The 20,783-nt window shown below is 32.8% G+C and overlaps 3 protein-coding genes across 4 annotated transcripts in view; all 3 read right to left on the minus strand.

The window, feature by feature from the left end:
• Positions 1-20,783, minus strand: part of slc8a1a (solute carrier family 8 member 1a) — a 103,542-nt gene that overhangs the window by 82,680 nt on the left and 79 nt on the right. The window lies entirely within an intron of this gene.
• mala.1 (mal, T cell differentiation protein a, tandem duplicate 1) lies at positions 13,414-20,756 on the minus strand. 2 transcript variants are annotated; one of them, XM_087272900.1, is made up of 4 exons: positions 20,647-20,756; positions 14,142-14,309; positions 13,922-14,053; positions 13,414-13,740 (listed from the first exon to the last, which is right to left on the minus strand). In XM_087272900.1, exons 2-4 carry the CDS (start codon positions 14,190-14,192, stop codon positions 13,666-13,668), a joined length of 258 nt encoding a protein of 85 aa, XP_087129026.1. In that variant the 5' UTR covers positions 14,193-14,309; positions 20,647-20,756; the 3' UTR covers positions 13,414-13,665.
• On the minus strand, positions 15,526-18,870 carry mala.2 (mal, T cell differentiation protein a, tandem duplicate 2). The gene is given in 4 exon segments (NM_001077463.1): positions 15,526-15,836; positions 17,320-17,451; positions 17,539-17,706; positions 18,749-18,870. Coding segments are annotated over 4 exon segments (465 nt in total). The 5' UTR covers positions 18,839-18,870; the 3' UTR covers positions 15,526-15,761.

Below are 20,783 nucleotides of genomic sequence, written 5' to 3' on the forward strand. Positions count from 1 at the left end.
TTTTAAGGCAACCTGTTTTACAGTGTACCAATTATGTTTAAATAAACTGTATTTAACAAATAAATGTGATAAAATAAGGGTAACTCTTTCAATGTGGGCAAATATCAGTCAACGTTTACTTATTTTTGCTTTTGTTAATATTATTATCATTATATCATTAATATCATTATTTTTAATTATTCAAATTATATATTTTATATGTTTAATATTAATTTATTATAATATATTTTTAATTTACACTCTAATGCTGTCACAATCCTCAGCGATTTAATCCTTGTTGATTGCTGGTAAACGGAGATCGATATAGAACTACAAATCCGCCATTATATGTACTACAGATCCATTCATGCACCGCTCACACGCACCTGTTCCGGATTCCGCTGATTGCACACACAGCCAGAGGATTGTAAAGGACTGATTACAAGGACTAATTATACAGCGCACACACATTAGTGCTGAGTCTTGTTTATCTGTTACCGTGAACATTACGACACGTTTCTCTTGTGTTTTGACCCTCACCTTGTTTGTTTACGTTGTCTGCTGCCTGCACTGACCATTTGCCTGTGTATTGACTACGACTCTGGATTGCTTGAATACAACTGTTTGTTTCAGTGTTGACTGTTGTTTGCCTGACTATGCTCCTAATAAACCCAGCATTTGAATCCTCAATTCTATTGTCAGCGTCCATCACATTACAAATGCCTAACCCTGAAATTGTTTTAAAAATGTTTAATTATAAGGATAAAAATTTTAATTAATAATTAAGATAACACAGTAAGAAATTTTATATAGTAAAAGTATAGTAGGCATGCACTTAAACCACAAAATAAAAATTATATGGGTGTGCATGTAATCTCTAGCCTGATCTCATGAGGAAACGTAACCATCTTATGTTTAGTCAGTTTAGTGACAAATTTGTACGAGTTAGTACAAGTTCAGTCTTACAAAAATGTATAATTTAAAAAAAAGTGGCGTGGCCATTTGATTTGATTTGATAATATAGCCACTAAATCAAAAATGTACGAAATGCCATGTGATTGCATTGAAATCTCAGTTTTTTCCAAACCTGCTAAACATTTATGAATTAAATGGGGTCACCATGGGGACGTTGCATTTTGTTGATGCTCAACGTCAGGCCGTCATCAATGTCCAATCTAAAATTAACCAAATATTAACATCTAATGATGATACAGCTTGATGTTGTGTGGACGTTACCACTATGACATCTATCAGATGTTGAATTTTGGTTGTTATACCTGACGAATACATGTCAGTATTTGACATCAATATGACAGTGGTTTAAGATGTTGGCCACTCTCTAACACCTAACACCTTATTAAAATTAACCTAAAATTAATCAAACATCAACCTCATTTGACTTCGTTATTGAAAATCAAAATAATGTCCTTAGATGCTGGCTAGACATTTAATTTTGGTCAACCGACATCACAGTCTAAATCTAACCTAATATTAACATCTTATGACGTTGTGTGCCTGCTGGCCAATAACTAGATGCACTACAGAATGTTACGTTTACACACATCCACAAATTTCATGAAAACGCATCAGCTTTTTATAGCGTAATACTCACTACTCTGTACTCTTGAATACTTTTAAAAGCTCAACTTTTTACATTCATTAAGTAATATTTAGTTAAGAAAAAAAAAGTTAAGACAATATATTTTTTATAATAACCTAACAGCAGGCTTTGTACTAACCAACATCAACTACAGCTGTTAAATGAAACCCATTATAAATGAACTGTGTGTGCCAGCGATAAGGATGAAGTTACCACAGCTCATATTACTCACATCTAACACGGAGAAGACAACATGTAAGTGTAACCTTTCCTACCATATCTCTGCAATCATCTTTCCATAATAATGATGCCACAGTATCAGAACATGCTGGCAGCAGATGACACATTCCCATGACATTGGTGTTTTTCTGTCTGACTAGTCATCATGATTTATGCATAGATCGGTAGGCATCTAATGTATGACTGTTTTCCAGACGAGGTCCATTTCAAACAGTGCCTTATTTACTGTGTACATTGTGATGATTCATGATTCCCAGTACTCCGATTATGCCATATCCTACACATATGAAGTGACATATGAACTTGCGAAGTCATCTTGTTTTGGTTTTTTAATGATTCTAGCAAGCACAGACGCTAATCTGTGATTAAACTAGCTGTCAGCACCCCTCAAAAATTGCGATTATGAGAACTTTCTTGGCGTTTGCTGAAAACTGCAGTTGGGAATCATCCTCTTATGAGTCCTTAAATAACTTTGAAGTTGCTTAGATTAAGTTTTACGCATCCTGTTGTTGATGGCTGAAGAGGTCATCGTTAAATAAGTGTTTGTCGCAAATATGAGCTAAATTTATACATCTCTGATCTCAGCCTACTCTATTACAGTTAAAGTATCCTTATGATGTTTGTGTTACATAAAGTGAATATTAAAAAACACACAAGAGAAGTTCTGTAATTCAAAAAAGCCAAATCTCTGACAAATATGCTGACGTCGTTTATAAAGCCCGTATTTATTCATACCCCTGCCTGGCAATTTTGACCTAAAGTTACTTTTATTTAATCAGCACATTTTGACCGTAAATAACACAGGTTTCTCCCAAAATATAGTAAGATGATGTACAAAAGGCATCATTGTGGAAAAAAATTCTCTGCTTATAATTACATTTACAAATAAATGGCATGTCCAAAAATATTCATACCCTTTGCAAACTCTCACATGTTTGAAATACAAAATTCTATATCATAGGTTTCAAACTCATGGAGGGCCTTAGCTGTGCACAGTTTAAATTTGTGTATGCGAAATTCTGTCGTACAGCCCTGCGAAAAGGGGCGGGATTAAACAAAATTATTAGGCATTGAAAAAGCGAGAGATTGTTCCATGTTTTACATTTCTGTCCAGAGAGGTCATGTTTTGATCCTCGGTTGGTCTCACGCAGTCAAGTGATGCATTTTCGCCGGTCAGAGTTCACCAAGCTTGAACTTTGCACCGCAGCAACCTGTGAAACTTAACGCATGACCCTGCATTTCCGGTCTGACTCATTCGCGTGCGTATGAATGAAAGTCTATGGGAGCTTAATGCTGCGGTCACACTATAGTTTGAACATGCGAAATTCTGTTGCAAGGTGCTGTGAAAAATGGCGGGATTAAAGAGACGATTAGACATTTAAAAAAGTGAGCGATTGGTCCATATTTTACATTTCTGTACAGAGAGGTTATGTTGTAATGTTCTATTGGTCTCATGTAATCACCTGATGTGATTTTGCAGGTCAGTGTTCTCCAAGCTTGAATTTTTCAACTCGTCACATGAGCTTGTGTTTCCGTCTGCTGCATTCACATGCATTTGAATGGAAGTCTATGTAACGAAAAGTGCAGTGTGACACCCTTGTTCTATACCATTCCAAATAGTCCAAATTGTTTTAAAGCAACCTAATTACGCAGATTCATTGGGAACAGCGGTTTTAATCAACTTTTTAATCATAAGATCACAGTTGTTTCTCAATTCCAAGAACACAGAGAACGGATTTAAATTCTCATGGAGACCTCAAAATAACAAAACTGGGAAGACTGCAAGCAGAAAATAAAAAACACAACCTCTGAGAAATGAGAACCTTCATGGATTTTAATGAAAAATTATTTAAACATTACTACATTCATACAATTTTTTTTTCTTGAAAACCCATTTTGGCACAATAATAATAAAACAGATTTCAATATCAATTTAGGCAAATTAACACCCTTAATGTGTCTTAATGTGTTTAAAATGCCTTTATTAAGATTTTTAAGTGAATGTTTACTTTCACTGTGTCTTCTAGGGAAACTGTTGAGAAAATTAAGCTAAATCTCTAGAGTTTAATAATATATAGACATATGAAATACCTTTATTTAGCTGCAATGACTTCTGGGACTTCTATAGCAAGTTATGCGCTCAAGTTTGCATTCGATACATCCAATATCAAGAACGCATTAAGGTCCTTGGTCACTATGGACTCTTTTCACATTTCTGGGTCTTTCAGTAACAGAAGTCATCAATTGAGTTAACTTAGAGCGCAGGAAATGGGAGAGTACAACAAATTATTTTTTTACAATCCTATTTTCTGAAATAATAATAAGAGAAAACAACATCAAATTTAATGTCCTGCCCCACAGATGCTGCATTTCAAGCGCCTTAAACAAGTAATTTCTTTTTTTGAAATTTGATGCAAAGATGATATAATGTATGTATACATAAATACATATAATATTACTATGTTTAAAAAAAAATCTAAATATGAAAAACTTTCAAGGACTTAAGATTATGATGACCTTTTAATGCTTCATCTTGTGTAAATGATATTTGTAAATGAACTTTGGCTGTTGATGACGTTATACAAGAACACAAAATTGCTTAAAAATGCACATTGAGAAACAGCCCATATCTAAAGGTGTTTTTTACCTGTTGAGTTTATTAAAACAACTGTTTCCAATACATCAGGGTAGTTAGGATGCATCAAAACACCTTGTACTATTTGAAATGGTAGAACTTTCTTTCTTTCCATCCATCCATCCATCCATCCATCCATACATCCATCCATACATCCATCCATCCATCCATCCATCCATCCATCCATCCATCCATCCATCCATCCATCCATCCATCCATCCATCCATCCATCCATCTATCTATCTATCTATCTATCTATCTCCTGTGGAGGGGTCTGGAGCTTCAAAAGGAAAATAATACTTGATATAATGGAGGAAAAATAGAAAGTCCTTTAATATTTGCAAAAGATAGCTTACATAATGTTAGTAAATGGTCACCAAAATATGAAAATCTCTTTTATGTCACTTTTTTTCACATGAGTATAGAAGATTTCAGCATTTCACCATGCAGCACTTATAAATGACAGACAGTGCAGCTGTGCATTTGGGCTGCAGGAGATCAAATGGAGTATAAGGAGCAGCAGGAGTTTCTGTGACTGAGAGGATTTTATAGGAAGATGAAGAGAGGAAAGTTAATTCACAGACACTTTTCAGAAGTAAAATATTTGCATAATCATAATCTCAGGAACAGAAACCTGATTTCTTTCTAAAAATGATGCTCTATTGTGACTGACCTTTGTTTAACAGAGGGACACAGAGGGACTAAATGTTGTGTAAAATTAATTATAGTAGGTTTACACTTAACAAAAAAGCCTTCTTTCACCTACTGTATGTAACATTGATTAGACTTTTTTTTATCATGGCCTAATGCGGAAAGTCTGATGCCTTTGTCACATCAGGTCTTGATTTCTGTAACTTACTCTTTGGGTACTTCAGTCTGTGTTCTACATTCTGGACCCACATTTGGGGATCAGCAATTATAAAAAGATGCATTAAACTATTTCTGTTTAAAATTTTTTTCTGCTCATCTAAGATACTAAGACAAATGTATTATTGTTTTCACCTAAATATTAAGCAGCAAAACCATTTTCAACCTTGATAATAACAAATATTTTTCCTAAGTGCTACTGTAAAATGTTATTTCAAATGTCATTCAAAACATCATGCTAATGTAAGAATTCAATTAACAATTTCTCTGATTAAAATATTTACTTTTAACATTTTATTTGTATTTATTTTAATTAGTATTAATGTAATAAAAAAATTTCAATCACAAATATTTCAGAATTATAAAGATATAAACTTAGAATTCCAAGAAATCACAAGTCAATCGCAAGTCAATCAAATGTCTATGTGGTTAAGTATGAAATTCAGGTGCAATTCTGACGTTTTTTTCTGAAAATTGCAACAAAATTAAGCAGATTTTAATGCAAGTGAATTTAAAAGTCATACTTGCAAGATAAAAAGTCATAAAGGCGCAACTGCGAGGAAAAAAATCTTGTAATCCTAATCTTGTTTCACTAGATCAACTATTTTTAACCACCATTTCAAAACGTCAATAGCAGAGAGTGACTGAGGATCAGGCTTTGCGGTATCAATGAGATTACAAGGACACTCACACCTTCCAAAGCTATTTTTTTCTTTGTTTATCTACTTTCCTAGCCAGATATGCTCTTGTGCAGAGGTGTTGGAGCTGACAGTAATGAGAGAATGGGGATTTAATAAGTGAAGCTCTTCATCACTGGTGGATCTATAGATGCAGCAGCTGAGAAGGTCAAGAACGGGTTATGAAGGGCTACACTGGAAAGTGACTTCAATGTGCTATGTATGAAGAAATTACAGAATGGTTATGATGAAAATGGTGTGGGTTGTGGGTTTAACATGCAGTTATGCACAGCACACTCCAGTGGCTAAAAGATAAAATGGAATTTTTCTGTAGCCTTCCACTGCTACTGTTTTTGTGATGAGCTGGTGGTGTGACAATAAAATAAAATGGAAAAAAAAAAAAAATAAACAAAATATATATTTTTAAATAAATAAATAAAATTAAATAATTAAATAAAATAAATAGTTGAATGTTTTGGTTAAACACTGCAGCGCCCAAAATAACAAAATGTTATAAATAAATAAACTATATTAATATAGTAAATAATATAGCAAGTTCATACACTGTAAAAAGTTCTTGCTGTTTTTAATTGTCTTAGTTAAATCAAATTTACTTCTAGTCATCTCAACTTACATTAATCAAACTGACTAAAATATTATGTTTAACTTTTTATAACTTACAAAATATTTGCTGAAACCTGATTAAGTTATTAAAATAAGTGAAAGCAACAAAAATATTTGTATTAATAGCAGTTAAACAAAACAAATAGTTGAAAATAATAATAATATAGTAAATAAATAAACAAATAAAATATAATAAAGGTAAAAAAAGTTAAAGTAAAAAAAGTTGATTAAAAAGGCTAAGAAAATGTACTAAAATATTAGGCTAGACTTTGTATAACTTACAAAAATTTAGTTGAGACCTGATTAACTCATTAAAATAAGTTAAAGTAACAAAAATATTTGTTGCCGACTTCTTGCTTTACGTTTTTTTTACAATGTATGATTAGCAGTTAATTAATAAAAAAATATATAAAAATAATCAGATATTAAAAATAGGTTTAGATAAGCATCGTCCAAAAAATAACAATAGCAAAATGTTAATTAATGCAATGTGACACTAAAAAAATATATGATTAGTCATGACAGCATATGTTTTCAGGTCGTTGTAACTTTTTAAACTTAAGTTAATCATGTTCTAACTTAATTGGATAAGTTACCAAGTTTAACAAGAGAGACTCATAGTTTAACTCTGTAGATGACTCATTTAATGTTCAATCGAGCACTAAAAATTTAAGCCAACCAGGATTTTTTTTACAGTGTATTCATGATGATCACGAATTAGCATTTGTCTAAAAATATTAATTTGAATTACATTTACATATTTTATTATTTGTATTTTTAATTATAAGAATTATTGAGGAACCATTAAATGGCCATTGTACCAAACCTTGTTGTGGGTGGTAGTGTGAAAACACTTTAGAACTTGAAAAATGACATTTGCTGTGTATCTATATATTTAAAATAAGCTGAAACAACACAACTATTGTTTTATATTCAATATTATTAAATTTGTAAAAGAAATAATAAGAACTTAATTACTTCATCTTGTCCCAACACATATCGTTTGTGTGGACAAAGCATTTTTACAGTGAATTATAACTGGCTGAAAAAATAAAGCATCAACCTTTTCTTTTTTAATGGACCAACAGACTGGTTTAAACATTGCCAATGTCCAAATAAATCTTTTTAAAAATATAAATTAATGATAAATGACAACTTTCTTTATTTCTTTTAGTGATACAGTGAAAGCAAAAAGTGATTGAGATGTTCATTCTAACAAACACATTTTCATGGTCAAATGAAAGTCATATAGGTACGGGTTTGACAACATGAGGGTAAGGTAAGTGCCTGACTTCATTGTTGATGGAGTATAAGCAATTTTTTAAATATAATTTTTGAAACTACACTGCTTTCTTAAAACAAAGACACTGCTATTTTATCATCAAGCACAATGCCATTCATACATTTTTAAAGTGTGGTTTTTGAGGCCTCTTTACACATGATGCAATCATGCCATAGTATAATAGAACTGAAAGGTAGAGTTGTTCACCCACCAGTTCAGCCCTCATGAATTATACAGGTCCCAGACGTCACCTTACAGAACACAATTGTCCCCTGATCACCGAGACAAGTATCAACTCGTCCTACCCTTACCCTATTAAAAGCAAGTTAAACCAGTTCTAAAAATCAGCAAAACAGAGACACATCAGGAATTGAAAGACACGCCAAAATAAACTGTTGACAACAGTTTAACAAACCAAATCCTTCAAGGACACTACTGAAATGTTATTGTAGCATCTAGGCAAGACCCATGCAGAGACTCTTGTTTGTTTTAATAGTTTTCAAAGACTATGATATTAAGATGTATTTTGGTCAATCATAATATATTATGTATGACCTAGCATTAATACTGGTTTTTAATCTGCCCCTTTTGGTCACTTGCATTGTTTCTTTGAAGGGTGCATCTAAAGGTGTGTGCAGGGGCATTTCGGATCTAAAATAAGCTTGCATAATTTATGCTGGTTTCGTGTGGTACTGAAATTTGTACTACACTTATATTGTAAAATACAAGTTTCCTAGAAAGAGTTTCTGAGTTTCTATTGGAGGAACCAATGAGCCTCCGAGGATGCGTTTCCCAAACATTGACATAACTCGTGGCTGACCTATCATAGTCCGATGCATCGTTTGGGAAAAGAACAATGTAGTAACAAAGTGTTTTCCCAAAACTGTAGTTTCCCTGTCGCAGATCCATTATTTGAATCACGTTAATTATAACGTAAGATGTCCATAATGACGCTCTAAACGAGGTGAAGTAACTACTTCTTTAGGGAAAACCTCCATAACTTTTTGTGCAAATTACATTGTTTTACACACTCACATTTAAAAAAAAAAAGATTGCAATATTAATTTTAGTTAAAACATGCACTCGTTTTCCATATTAATTGAAACATATGTAAAGGACACATACAGTATACGTAGGACCTACTGTATATACAATTCCTTTACAAGTATTATTGAGAATATTCCATACAAAATCACTTAGCAAACACGTATTCTAATCTCATATATCAATCCTATGAATCGTTAATGATTGTACTTTACAGTAGGCAATTTATTAAGAAATGAAAAAAAAAACAATAATAATAATAATAATAATTATTATTATTATAAAGTAGGATATTTTTTATTAATTTTACGTTTTGTTGAAAATTCTACTTTTACAATTTGACACATTCAAACCGAATAAAAACCAAAACGAATACAATTCGGCTCTTAAATAAGGTCACCTATAGCTTTTGTCATGAGCCACAGCTGCGTTCAAAATGACAAATGTTTTCAAAGTGCACTAAGAAGGGAGCACAATTGTCAATAGGAAGATCGTTCAAACTGAACTATAAAAATACTTTGAAAGCAAATTACACCTAAGCAGTGTTGTAAAGGAACTAATTACAAATACTCAATTTACTGTAATTGAGTAATTTTTCTCAGGAATTGTAATTTACTAAGTAGTTTTAAAAATGTGTATTTTTTACTTTGCTTTAAGTACATTTTTAGTGCAGTAATCAGTGCTTTTACTCCACTACGTTTCTTCAACCTTCAGTCACTAATTTATTTTTTGTTGTCTATGGAGATTAGAAGAATCAGTCCTGTGATTCCTGTCCAATCAAATCACACATAGAAGGTAAATCGCATCAAAATGAACTACCTCAAAATAAGGTTGATCAAAAGAAATATATTAATGCAATTCAAATATATAATATATGATTTGATGTTTACTTTAAAGTTATTGTAAATATTTAATTATATTGTTCAATTATAATGATTAAAATCTTTTTCTGTCAAATAATTTAGTGGCTAAAAAGGTTCAGGCACCGTTTTGGCACCATTTTAAAAGTATCGATTTAGCACCAGTATTGAAATAACCCCAAACGATATCCAACCCTACCTCAAAATATATGCGCTTTATAATTGCAGCAAATTGTTTGGAAGCATTAAAAGTGTACAAGATTCCCAAAATCTTGCATTGACCAAGAGACTCTTAAGATGCATGTCACTGATGAGAAGATGACGGATGTTTACTGTATGAGGATCGAAATGGCCTTAGAGCAGGCACAAGATGTCAACATGATGTCAGAATGAAGTTGTACACCAGTGTCGTGGGGATGATGCATTTTGTTTTTCCATGAAAATCATGGAAGTGTCAGCATGTGATGCCAAAATGACATTGGATGTTTGCTCGACATTGGATTTTGGTCACTTTCCAACACAACTAAAGTCAACCAAATATCAACGTCATTTGATGTTGTGTTTGAACAAATAACGTTTTCCTTAAACACTGGCTAGACAATCTAACCTAATGTTAATGTCTTATGATGTTGTGTGCCTGCTGGGGAATAACTCGATGCACTACAGAATGTTACGTTTACACACACATGCACAAATTACATGAAAACGCATCAGCTTTTAAAAGCATAATACTCACTACTCACTTCTCTTGAGTACTTTTGAAATGGCTACTTTTTACTCATACTTTAAGTAATATTTACAACAGATACTTTTACTCTATACCTACACTACATTTTTAGGCAAGTAATTGTACTTTTACTTGAGTATGATTTTTCAGTACTCTTTCCACCACTGCACCTAAAAGAGATGACTTCAATGTTGTTGTTTTTTTTAATCATTCCAAATTTAAATGTTATAATGTTCTAAACGAATAGGGCATAGGGGGGATTACTGGAAATAGAACACAACCAAGAACTCTGGAGGTTTAGTTGCAAGCGTACAAGTTCGCAACGCAATTTGTGGATGTTTGTTGGAACAACGGATTTGGGAAATGCTAAATCGACAAACTATGTTTGTAACAACGGAGCTAGCAACCTTAACAATGGTTTTCGGAAACGCACCCCAGAATGAGCCAACTTTGCTGATGTTTATTTGGTTTTCTGTTTAAGTGAAGCATCATTTATATAATCATTAGGAGCCATTTTTATTTTATAAACAGTGAATTTAGCATGGATTTGACTGAAAGTCCAGAATAAGCAAGGTGATTAGAGACAGCGCAGTGAATGTTTACTACTATGTTGACCTGGGATGATACAGTATATTTAATTTTTTTCCCATAACAAAGCACTTATTTTGTTGGACATTTCTAAATAGCATGTAATGAACATAAAAAGAGAGTATAGAGAAAGTTGGAAAGTATTTGGAGAGCAGCAACTGTCAACAACCAGCCACAAATCCACACTGAATGGTGTTGTTTTGCAACTGGTAAGACAGCATTGTGCTTTAGGTATTTTTTTTGGATATGAAACAAAAAAAATTCAGGAAGTCCACTGTGAGTAACGTGAGAGCAGTCATTTAGTAGTATCCTTGTGTTGCAATGAGCACTCTTGCAAAACTGTTTTGGAATGAGATGAACTAAGATGGAAGGGTTTTAATGAAACCACAACAGGAGTGACAACAAGACATGCATCTGAACGCAGGTTAATTCCAGGTGGAAACTATAATGAATCTCTTCAGAACACTTGTGATCAGATCAATGAATGTAATGTTAAGACCAGGTGTAAATTGGGCTCTAGACTCTGGAGTGGTTCCAGCAATGATCTAATAACACAGCGATAACACACTGACAACAACTTAATCTTAGACATGAAGAAATACCCACAGCCTAATCACTGATGACCACTAACCAAGACCACAAAGAACAGACAAATGGAGTTGGTGGAAACCTGCAGTGCTAAAAATGACTGAATTTGTTGTGATCTTCTAAGGCAAAGCTGCAAATTAAGCTGATTGTTGAGGAAAAATTTGCAATTTACCTAGTCGACCTGGAGGACATTTAATGCAGAGGCAATCGTTCATTCATTTTCCTTTGGGTTAGTCCCTGATTTAACAGGAGTCGCCACAGCAGAATAAACGTTTTTTTTTTTTTTTCAGCATGTTTTACACAGCGGATACCTTTCCAGCGGCATCCCAGAACTGGGTAACACACTCCCATTTGAAAAAACAATGCCAATTTAGTTCATCCAGTTCACATATACACTCAAAAAAAAAAAAAAAAAAAAACAATTGGATGAACTAAATTTAATTGAGGGCAAGATTTCCATCCAATAAATTTGTTTACCACCAACTTAAAAAAAAAAAAAAACTGTTTACACAATTAAATGCAATCAAGTTGGTCCAACATGATTTTATCAAATAAAAGTTTAAGTACATTTGTATTTTTATTTAACTTAAACTCAAAGGTCATGTGTGTCTATTATATGTCGTACATTTCGAAGTCTCTTCGTTTTTTTTTTTTTTTTTTTTAGTTATCCTAAATGAACTAAAAGAGCCATTTTTAAGCATATTTCATGAGTTACATATACAGTTGATTCAGACTGATCTCAGAACTCATTTTTATGAGCAAAGTAACAAACTGCATTTTTGCTAATTAAGCTGCCAACACCCATGATGCACCCAGCATGGGTGCTTCAGCAAGGTTGTAATCTCAAATCTCAAAGCATTACATGAAAATCTTCTAAATCTTCAAACTACAGTGAAGATTAAACTCTAACAAGTCTTTCTATTAACTTTAAACACATAAGATTACTTTTATTGTCAACATTTCACAATCTTAATTCAGTCCCACACAAAGTATGCTGAACTACAAATCCCCTAACCAGGTAGTTGAACCAACACAAAACGCTTAAGTTAACTTAATGGTTTACAAATTTAAGTGGATTTAACATAAAACAAAGGCAAACTCCGCATTGAAATGCCAACTGGCTGGGACTTAAACAAGTGAAATTTTTTGCTGTAAGATGTTTGTGATAACCACTGAGCCATCATGCTGCCCTTGAAACAATATTTTAAGGTCTTTTTGACGTGTAAGCCACCAAACCACAGCACTAAAAAATGAAGGAATTAAATTAACTTAAGTTTTTACAAATTTAAGTGGAGAAAACATAAAAAAATTAAGTTGTCCCAATAAACCCTCAATAAGTGTGTTGTTTTAGCTTATTTTAAATAAGTGGTTTGAACAAATACAAATAAAAAATAGTTTGAACAAACAGCAAATGTTTCGTTTTTTTTTTTGAGCAACCGCATAACTTCATGCTAAAGAGTGCTCCAAAAATAGCTTATGGTATCAACCACGACGCCCTCAGGGTGTCACATTTGCATTTTTATTTATTTATTTATTTTTTGCTTTTGTCTGTCTTTTTTTCCCAGTAAAAAGTAGTTTTATGGTGGTATTGTAAAAGCAGAATCTTGTAAATAGCAAGTTAGTTTAAAAAAAAATCTTGCTAACCTTTCATTTAAAAATAAAGAAATATATGTTTATATAATTAAGCGCCACACCAAAAAGATAGTTTATTATTTTGTTTATTAATTAAGTCATAAATGTAAAAAACATTACTTGAGATAAGAACAATTTACAAAAAAAATATGATGAAAAGGAAGAGGGAAAAAACTTAACTGTTATAAACTTTACATAAATTTATCACATGAATAACTGCTGATGAACTAAATGCATTTTTCAGTATACTTTTTGCAAACATCATGCTTTAAAGGCCAGTTGAGCAGTCATTTGGTTTGCAAAATAAGTTAAAAAGCTACTTTTAGTAGGTCTTCCATCGCAAGGCTGAGAAAATGGTGTGGGTGAAATACAGTAAAGTGGTCAGGAAGGAAAAAACCTGAAATTAAAGACACACAGAGAGTCAACATACTTTAGACTTCAACGTTTAAAACGTGCAGTAAATTTTTAAGATTTTGTAAATTAATGCTTTTTCATTCGTGTTCAAATATTTCACCGTTACTTAATTGTTTTTTATTTAACAGGTAAAACCGATTTAAAAAGAGACTACACAAACTCACCACAGCAGCAATGTCCAGCTGGTAAATAAGGAAAAACATGTTATCTGGCTGACTCCACCCAATGGTTACCAAAGCTAAAAGCACAGATGCGCTGAGATAGAGGACTGTGGCACATCCATGGTATGCTACATCCTGCAGAGAGAAAATTAACAAAACATATAAGATCAAACACAAAAGAAACGATTAAAAAAGTGAAGATGTAAAGAGATTATTAACTCACTGCGGTTGCCCAGGATTTTCTGTTATGATGATACCCACAGACAAACACCATCAACCACAGGAAAGTAGTGAGGAAGCAGGCTATTGTCACAGAAATCACGTACGCCTGAGGGTTGTAAGGTATGAGGTACGTAGATGCCACCAGTGACAACGTCAGACCGCCAAAGATCTGAGAAATGAACATAATAAATAACGTTCTTGAAGTTACTGATCAAGAAAATGTAGGCTAATGTACATAATGAAAATTATGATGGAAACCTCTGTTTTTTGTAAACATCTGAATTGGACAAATGGAAATATGACGCAAAATAGATGAAATAGAAAATGAAAGCTTCTCAAATGTATTAGTAATACCTGATCTATTGGACACTTTTGGTGATTATAGATGTGTGTGCTTTTATTTTATGTTATCATTTTCTTTCAGTTTAACCTTTTATTTTAATTTGAATTTTTTATGTAAAATATTATACAATCATTTTAATTATAAAATACAATACAAATCTAACATTTTACAGTGACTTTTAGTTGGTTTTTCACTTTTAAAAATGACAGATTAGCACTTTTTAAGTATGTATTTATTTACCTAATCAATAGTTTTTAAGAAAATTACTTTAAATAAGCTGACTTTAATAGTGTACGCTTTGGATTAACATTTTATTTTTACATTCTTATCATCATTATAAAACCACAAAATCTCCTTTAAAAAGTTATTAGAACAGATATTAGATTCTGCACTAAACTTAAATTCAATTGGCACCACTGTCTTGCTTGGTTGGGATGTGTGCATCAATAGATTTCTCTTCAGTATTTGGACTTTCTGCAGTGAAAATTAAAGCACACTGAACTGAACTAAACTGAACTTCAACTCTCAAAACTAGAGTGACACATTTTCAATGTACCAGAATGTCTATGTTAAGCTGCTTTGACAAACTAAGTTAGGAGCATAGCCTGCATAAAGCATTTAACAAATTAAATCAACTCACAAGCTCTGGAAGGAAGAGGATGTCAGGAATGATGCAGAAAATTGCCCCTCCGCTTGGTAAGTGACCCAATGGGCCAGTGTTGGTTGCCATATGTGTGTCCTTTTAGTACACGTATAACAAATGTTTAAGGAATTCAAAAGACAAGTTCTATTAAAGAGCTGACAAAAATGCTAGACAGACCTGTTCATCTTGACAGATCTGATGGATTCCATAAGGACACACCCATCTGCTTTATTTATAGTATTTTCTAGACATTTACGTGACAAACACTTGTTTACGAATGGTTATAACGACTGATATGGCGGTACATTAATCAAGTAGAATGTTGTAAAAATCAACAATCATTTATTTAACAATAAAGGAGGATTTTCTTGTTTATAATGAAGCACCACACCAAAGAGATTATTAATTGTTTCCTTTATTATACAAGTCATATTTGTAATAATTTATACTTTAGGTGAGAACAATTTACAAAACAAATACCAGCAGAAAATGTTTTAGAAAATTCATAGTATATGCACTTAAAAGGTGAAGAGCAAACAGGCATTTTACACTATTATCACTTGAATGTCTTTTGCTTTGCTTTTTGAAGATATCATGCTTAAAAGGTCAGTTGTGAGGTCAGAGTGCAGATGTTTTTAGAAAGACTTCCATCTGATGGCTGAGAAAATGGTGTGGATGAAATACAGCAAAGTGGTCAGGAAGGAAAACACCTGAAATTAAAGACACAAAAGTCAATAGACTGTAAAAATGCTGGATTCCATTCAATTCATTTATGTTAGTACAAATTAAGTTAACTGTTTTTACTAATTTAAGTGGATTTAACATAACAATTTAATTGTCCCCCCAAAACTCAAGAACTATGTTGATTTAGCTCATTTTTAGTTGTTTGAACAAGCAGCAAAAAATATTTTTTGGAGTGTACTGTTGACTTTGATGAGTTTTGTACAATGTGTCTTTGGTAATCTTGCACTGTAAAACACAACAGTCAACTTTATCAAATAAAATGAGTGTAGTTAATTCGATTTACAGAAAGTTATTTGTACTTATTTGAAAAGAGTTTTGAACTCAGTATTAAAGGTAATGAGTTAATTAATACCTCATTACTAAAATAGAATAGGTTCACAGTACTCATTTACATTAGTTTTTTTTTTTTTTTTACTCAAATGGTTTGTAGCAATTGGTTTCCTCAAACGGTTTGAGTTGCCTTAACTTATTGGGTTTTACTGTGCTCAAATTGTTTCGTTTACTCAAATGGAGTAAGTTCACAGTACTCATTAGGATTAGTTTTTAAACTTAAATGGTTTGTTGCAATCAATTTCCTCAAATGGTTTGAGTTACCTTTTTGGGTTTTACAGTGTGGTAATCAAGATTTTTTTCGGAATATTTATTTCCATTGTCCATCAAAGGTAAGGCTGAAGACAGGGGTGGCAATAGGTGGGAAATTAGGACAATTCTACTTTCCCACTTTCCACTTTCCCACCCCACCCACCAAAAACCCCTAACTCCATCCAACTCTCCCTCCAACACTTTCGTCAGGCGGAACAAACATCCCCCCCCCTCATTTTCACTTGCTTCTACGACTCTCTCCCCTCTTATAATATTCATCTAGACCCTTCCCCACTCGGCTCGATTCAATTTAGTCTGCAATCCACTGTCACGCCCCATCACTTATCACTTTAGTCCATGACACCCATGAGATGTTGACATAGGTGCCACGCCCCGGCTAAACACTTTCACGTCATTCGTGTTTAACTAGTACTTTATTCATTTATTCATTCATTTTCCTTTGGCTTAGTCCCTTATTTATTAGGGAGCATCACAGCGGAATAAACCACCAACTATTCTGGCATATGTTTTACACAGTGGATGCCCTTCCAGTCACCACCAGGTACTGGGAAACACCCATATACACTCATTCACACACACACACTCATGCACTACAGCCAATTTTGTTTACCCATTTTACTCATCTTTGGACTGTGGGGCAAACCGCTGGAGCAACCCATGCAAACACGGGGAGATCACGCAAACACAGAAATACCTACTGGCCCAACCGGAACTCGAACAAGGGACCTGTTTCCTTTGAGGCGACAGTGCTAACCACTGTGACACTGTGCTGCCCAACAAGTACTTTACTGTATTTCTATTCATACTGTATTTACCCATTTAAAAAGGGATTACACATGGACTCACCACTGCAGCAACGTCCAGCTGGTAAATAAGTGTGGTTTCGGTTTGTATTTGAGCAATCCCAATGGTTACCAAAGCTAAAAGCACAGATGCGCTGAGATAGAGGACTGTGGCAAATCCATGGTATGCTACATCCTGCGGAGAGATAATCAAGAAAATAAGACGAAATACAAGAAAAGTGGTAAGAGTTAAAAAGTGAAGTTGTAATGATTATTAACTCACTGCGCTTGCCCAGGAGCTTTTGTTTCGATGAGAGCCACAGGCAAACACCATCAACCAGAAGAAACTAACGATGAAGCAAAATATTGTCACAGAAATCACGTAAGCCTGAGGGTTGTAAGGTATGAGGTACGTAGATGCCACCAGTGACAACGTCAGGCCGCCAAAGATCTGGAAAATAAAAATAATAAAAAAAGTTCTTGAAGTTACATACATAATGAAAATTATGACGGATTTTGCTTGTAAACATCTTGGATATCAACATAAACAACAAAATACATCAAATAGAAAAAGAAAGTTAATTTTTTTCTGATAATTATCAGAGATATTTGGTCTATTAAACTTTTTTGTGATTACAGATTTGTGTAGTTTTAATGTGTGTAAAAAAATTAATTTCAAATGTAAAACATGAAAATATGATAATAAAAAACAAATATAATACAAATAAAATAATGTAGATTGCATTAACATATATAACATACAATAAAAATATATAGTTCTCAAAAAATAAAGGGAACACTTGGTGTTACATTGCATTGTTGAAGAGTTCACTTCATTTTTTGAGCAATTTCGTAACATTTGTTAGATGAACAACATTTGGCTGGTTTAACACTTAAAAATGACATGCGTATACTTTTTACATATGCACTTATTTTTCTGTATCAATAATATTAATAATAATAATAAAAATCACTTTAAGTAAGCTGATGGACCCACCCTTTTCCATCTGCTTTACTTTCAGTACTTGCAAGACATTTGTGTGACAAGAACAAACCTTTATTTACTTGTTTGTCAAATTGCTATTCTGAGCGACACATAATAATTTTGAATAATGTTGATGGTAGTTGATAAATTATCTAATATTTGTTAATTTGGAAAGTTATTCTTTTAAAAAAACTATCATTCAGGAGAATTTACGGTTTTATTATATGAAATTTTGCATTTGCTTAATTTCCTTTCTTTTATTTTTACATATCATCATAATAAACCATTTATTCTCCAGAATAAATCTTGACTATTAAATAAACAGTGTTTCAAAATAATTACTTTCCCAATTAACGAAAATAAGACAACTTTACAGATCAGTATTTGAATCTACATTACAAAATACAATTTTTCAAAACATCCTTTATTCTAAAATGCTTAATAGACACTTTAAATGAAATAAGTGCAGTGCATAAAGCATTCAAACATCAGATTAAAATCAACTCACGAGCTCTGGAAGGTAGAGGATGTCAGGAATGGTGCAGAAAATTGCCCCTCCGCTTGGTAAGAAACCCATCTGGCCTGTGTTGGTTGCCATATGTGTGTCCTTTCAGCACAGGTAGAACGAATGCTCAAGAAATGAAGATGAGCTTTATTAAAGAGCTGACCTAGGGGTAAAAAGACCTGTTCATCTTGATGGATCAGATAGACCCACCCATTTGCTTTTTTTGTTTCTACTTTCTAGACATTTGTGTGAGAAGGACAAACACTTGTTTATTGTTTGTCTAATAATTATCATGATTGATACATCATATTTTTTTATTAATGTTGATGGTTGTTGATCTTTTTAAAAATAGTCAGGAAAGTTTTATTTACTGTTTGATGACACAACAACCCACTGTGCGTTCAACATTTTATCAAATAATAATAACAAGCCAGTATCTGTGCTCATGGTGGTGCAATATTTGTTAATTATATGTCAATGCAAAATATTGGTGAAACTATTTTGAAATAAAGTGTATTTAAAATATCACTTATTTGATTAGATTTGCCCTGCTGACTTATAGCTATGGTATTTAAATACAAAAACTATTACGAAACAATGAAAAATATGTTGCAACATTCGTTTTACCGTTTGGATAATAATAAGTTGTGATCTGGTTACCTGGGTGGGTTCGATTTCATTGTGTTTAAGTAGAACACAGGTGAAGAGAACATGAGTCAGAGCGTCAGAGCATGACTCAGAATTCAGTTTCACACACGGCAGCTAATCAATGAAATATTCTTGCAGTCCTATGCCATGTGTAGTGGCAAAAGGTGGTCATAAGGGCTTATGAAGTGGCATTTACTGGTTTTTACACAGATTTACTCCAACAGTATTTAAGCTCGAACAGTTGTAAAAACATGGTTAATGTTGTATTTACTACGCTTTTCCTAAAACACACACACAGAGGGACAGGGAGAGGGAGGGAGGGTCTTATGACTATTGTAGTAAGATGTTTAGGTTTCTGTTTCTCATGGTTTTACAGCAATAAACATAGTAATTATTCTATAGTTTGATTGCAAATACTTAATAAAATCAATAGTAAATGTACTTTATTTTAATTTAACATTAATCAGGGTTTCCACGCTTTCATGAACAGCAGATTCAAGGACTTTGGATTACTTTTTACAGCACCATTCGTTTAAAAACAAGCACCATATGCACAATGAAAGTACTTAACATTTCATTTACACTTAATATTTACGTTGAGTGATTTTCAAAAAGTTTGACTGTTTTAAAAAGTCATGTTTAAAGAACTTTAATCAAATTTGTTGAATTCGATACTGGTTATATTCAAATGCAGTTTCTGAAATATTGATAACATGTCAGTGCTATTGTACAATATTTAAATGTAAGGTTTTTAATTCAAGGACTTTTTCAGTTTTTTTTATTTATTTAGTTTTTGACAATTGAGTAAAAATGTTGAAATAAAACCATAAACAAATTTCATTTCTAATTTTATTCAAGCACTTTCAATGGCATGTGTTTGATTTTAAGAACTTGCAGCCCTTGAATCCATACTGTATGTCTGAAATAAGAATACTTTTAAGTACTTTCAAGAAGCATGGGAACTCTGATTTATACTTACTATGGTTTGACTTGCTTTGTTAAAAGCTACTATGGTTTTACTTTAAAACATGGGCCTAAGGTTATAGTACTGTTATAAAACAATAGTTTTAATGTGTTTAATGAAAATGCTATGGTAAAAACCATCGTAAATGTTGTGGTTACTATGGTTTTGCTATATTAAACATAGTTAACCCATGATTGTTGTAGTAACACCACGGTTCATTTCTATTAAATGACAAATAAAAACATTTCCAAAAAGACTGATTACACCCAAGTTATTGATTGTAACTTACAGTTGAGGTTCTGCAGATTTTTCAGTCACGAAACGTACTTGCTCTGCTTTACCACTTTTTGCAAGAGCTTTTTCGCTTATTTTGTCCGAACGTTTTCGGCACTCAATCATAAAACTTACTAACGTTACAAACGTTGT

This window comes from Danio rerio, chromosome 11, assembly GCF_052040795.2.
Source record: "Danio rerio strain M-AB ecotype USA chromosome 11, GRCz13ab, whole genome shotgun sequence".
Lineage (NCBI taxonomy): Eukaryota > Metazoa > Chordata > Actinopteri > Cypriniformes > Danionidae > Danio > Danio rerio.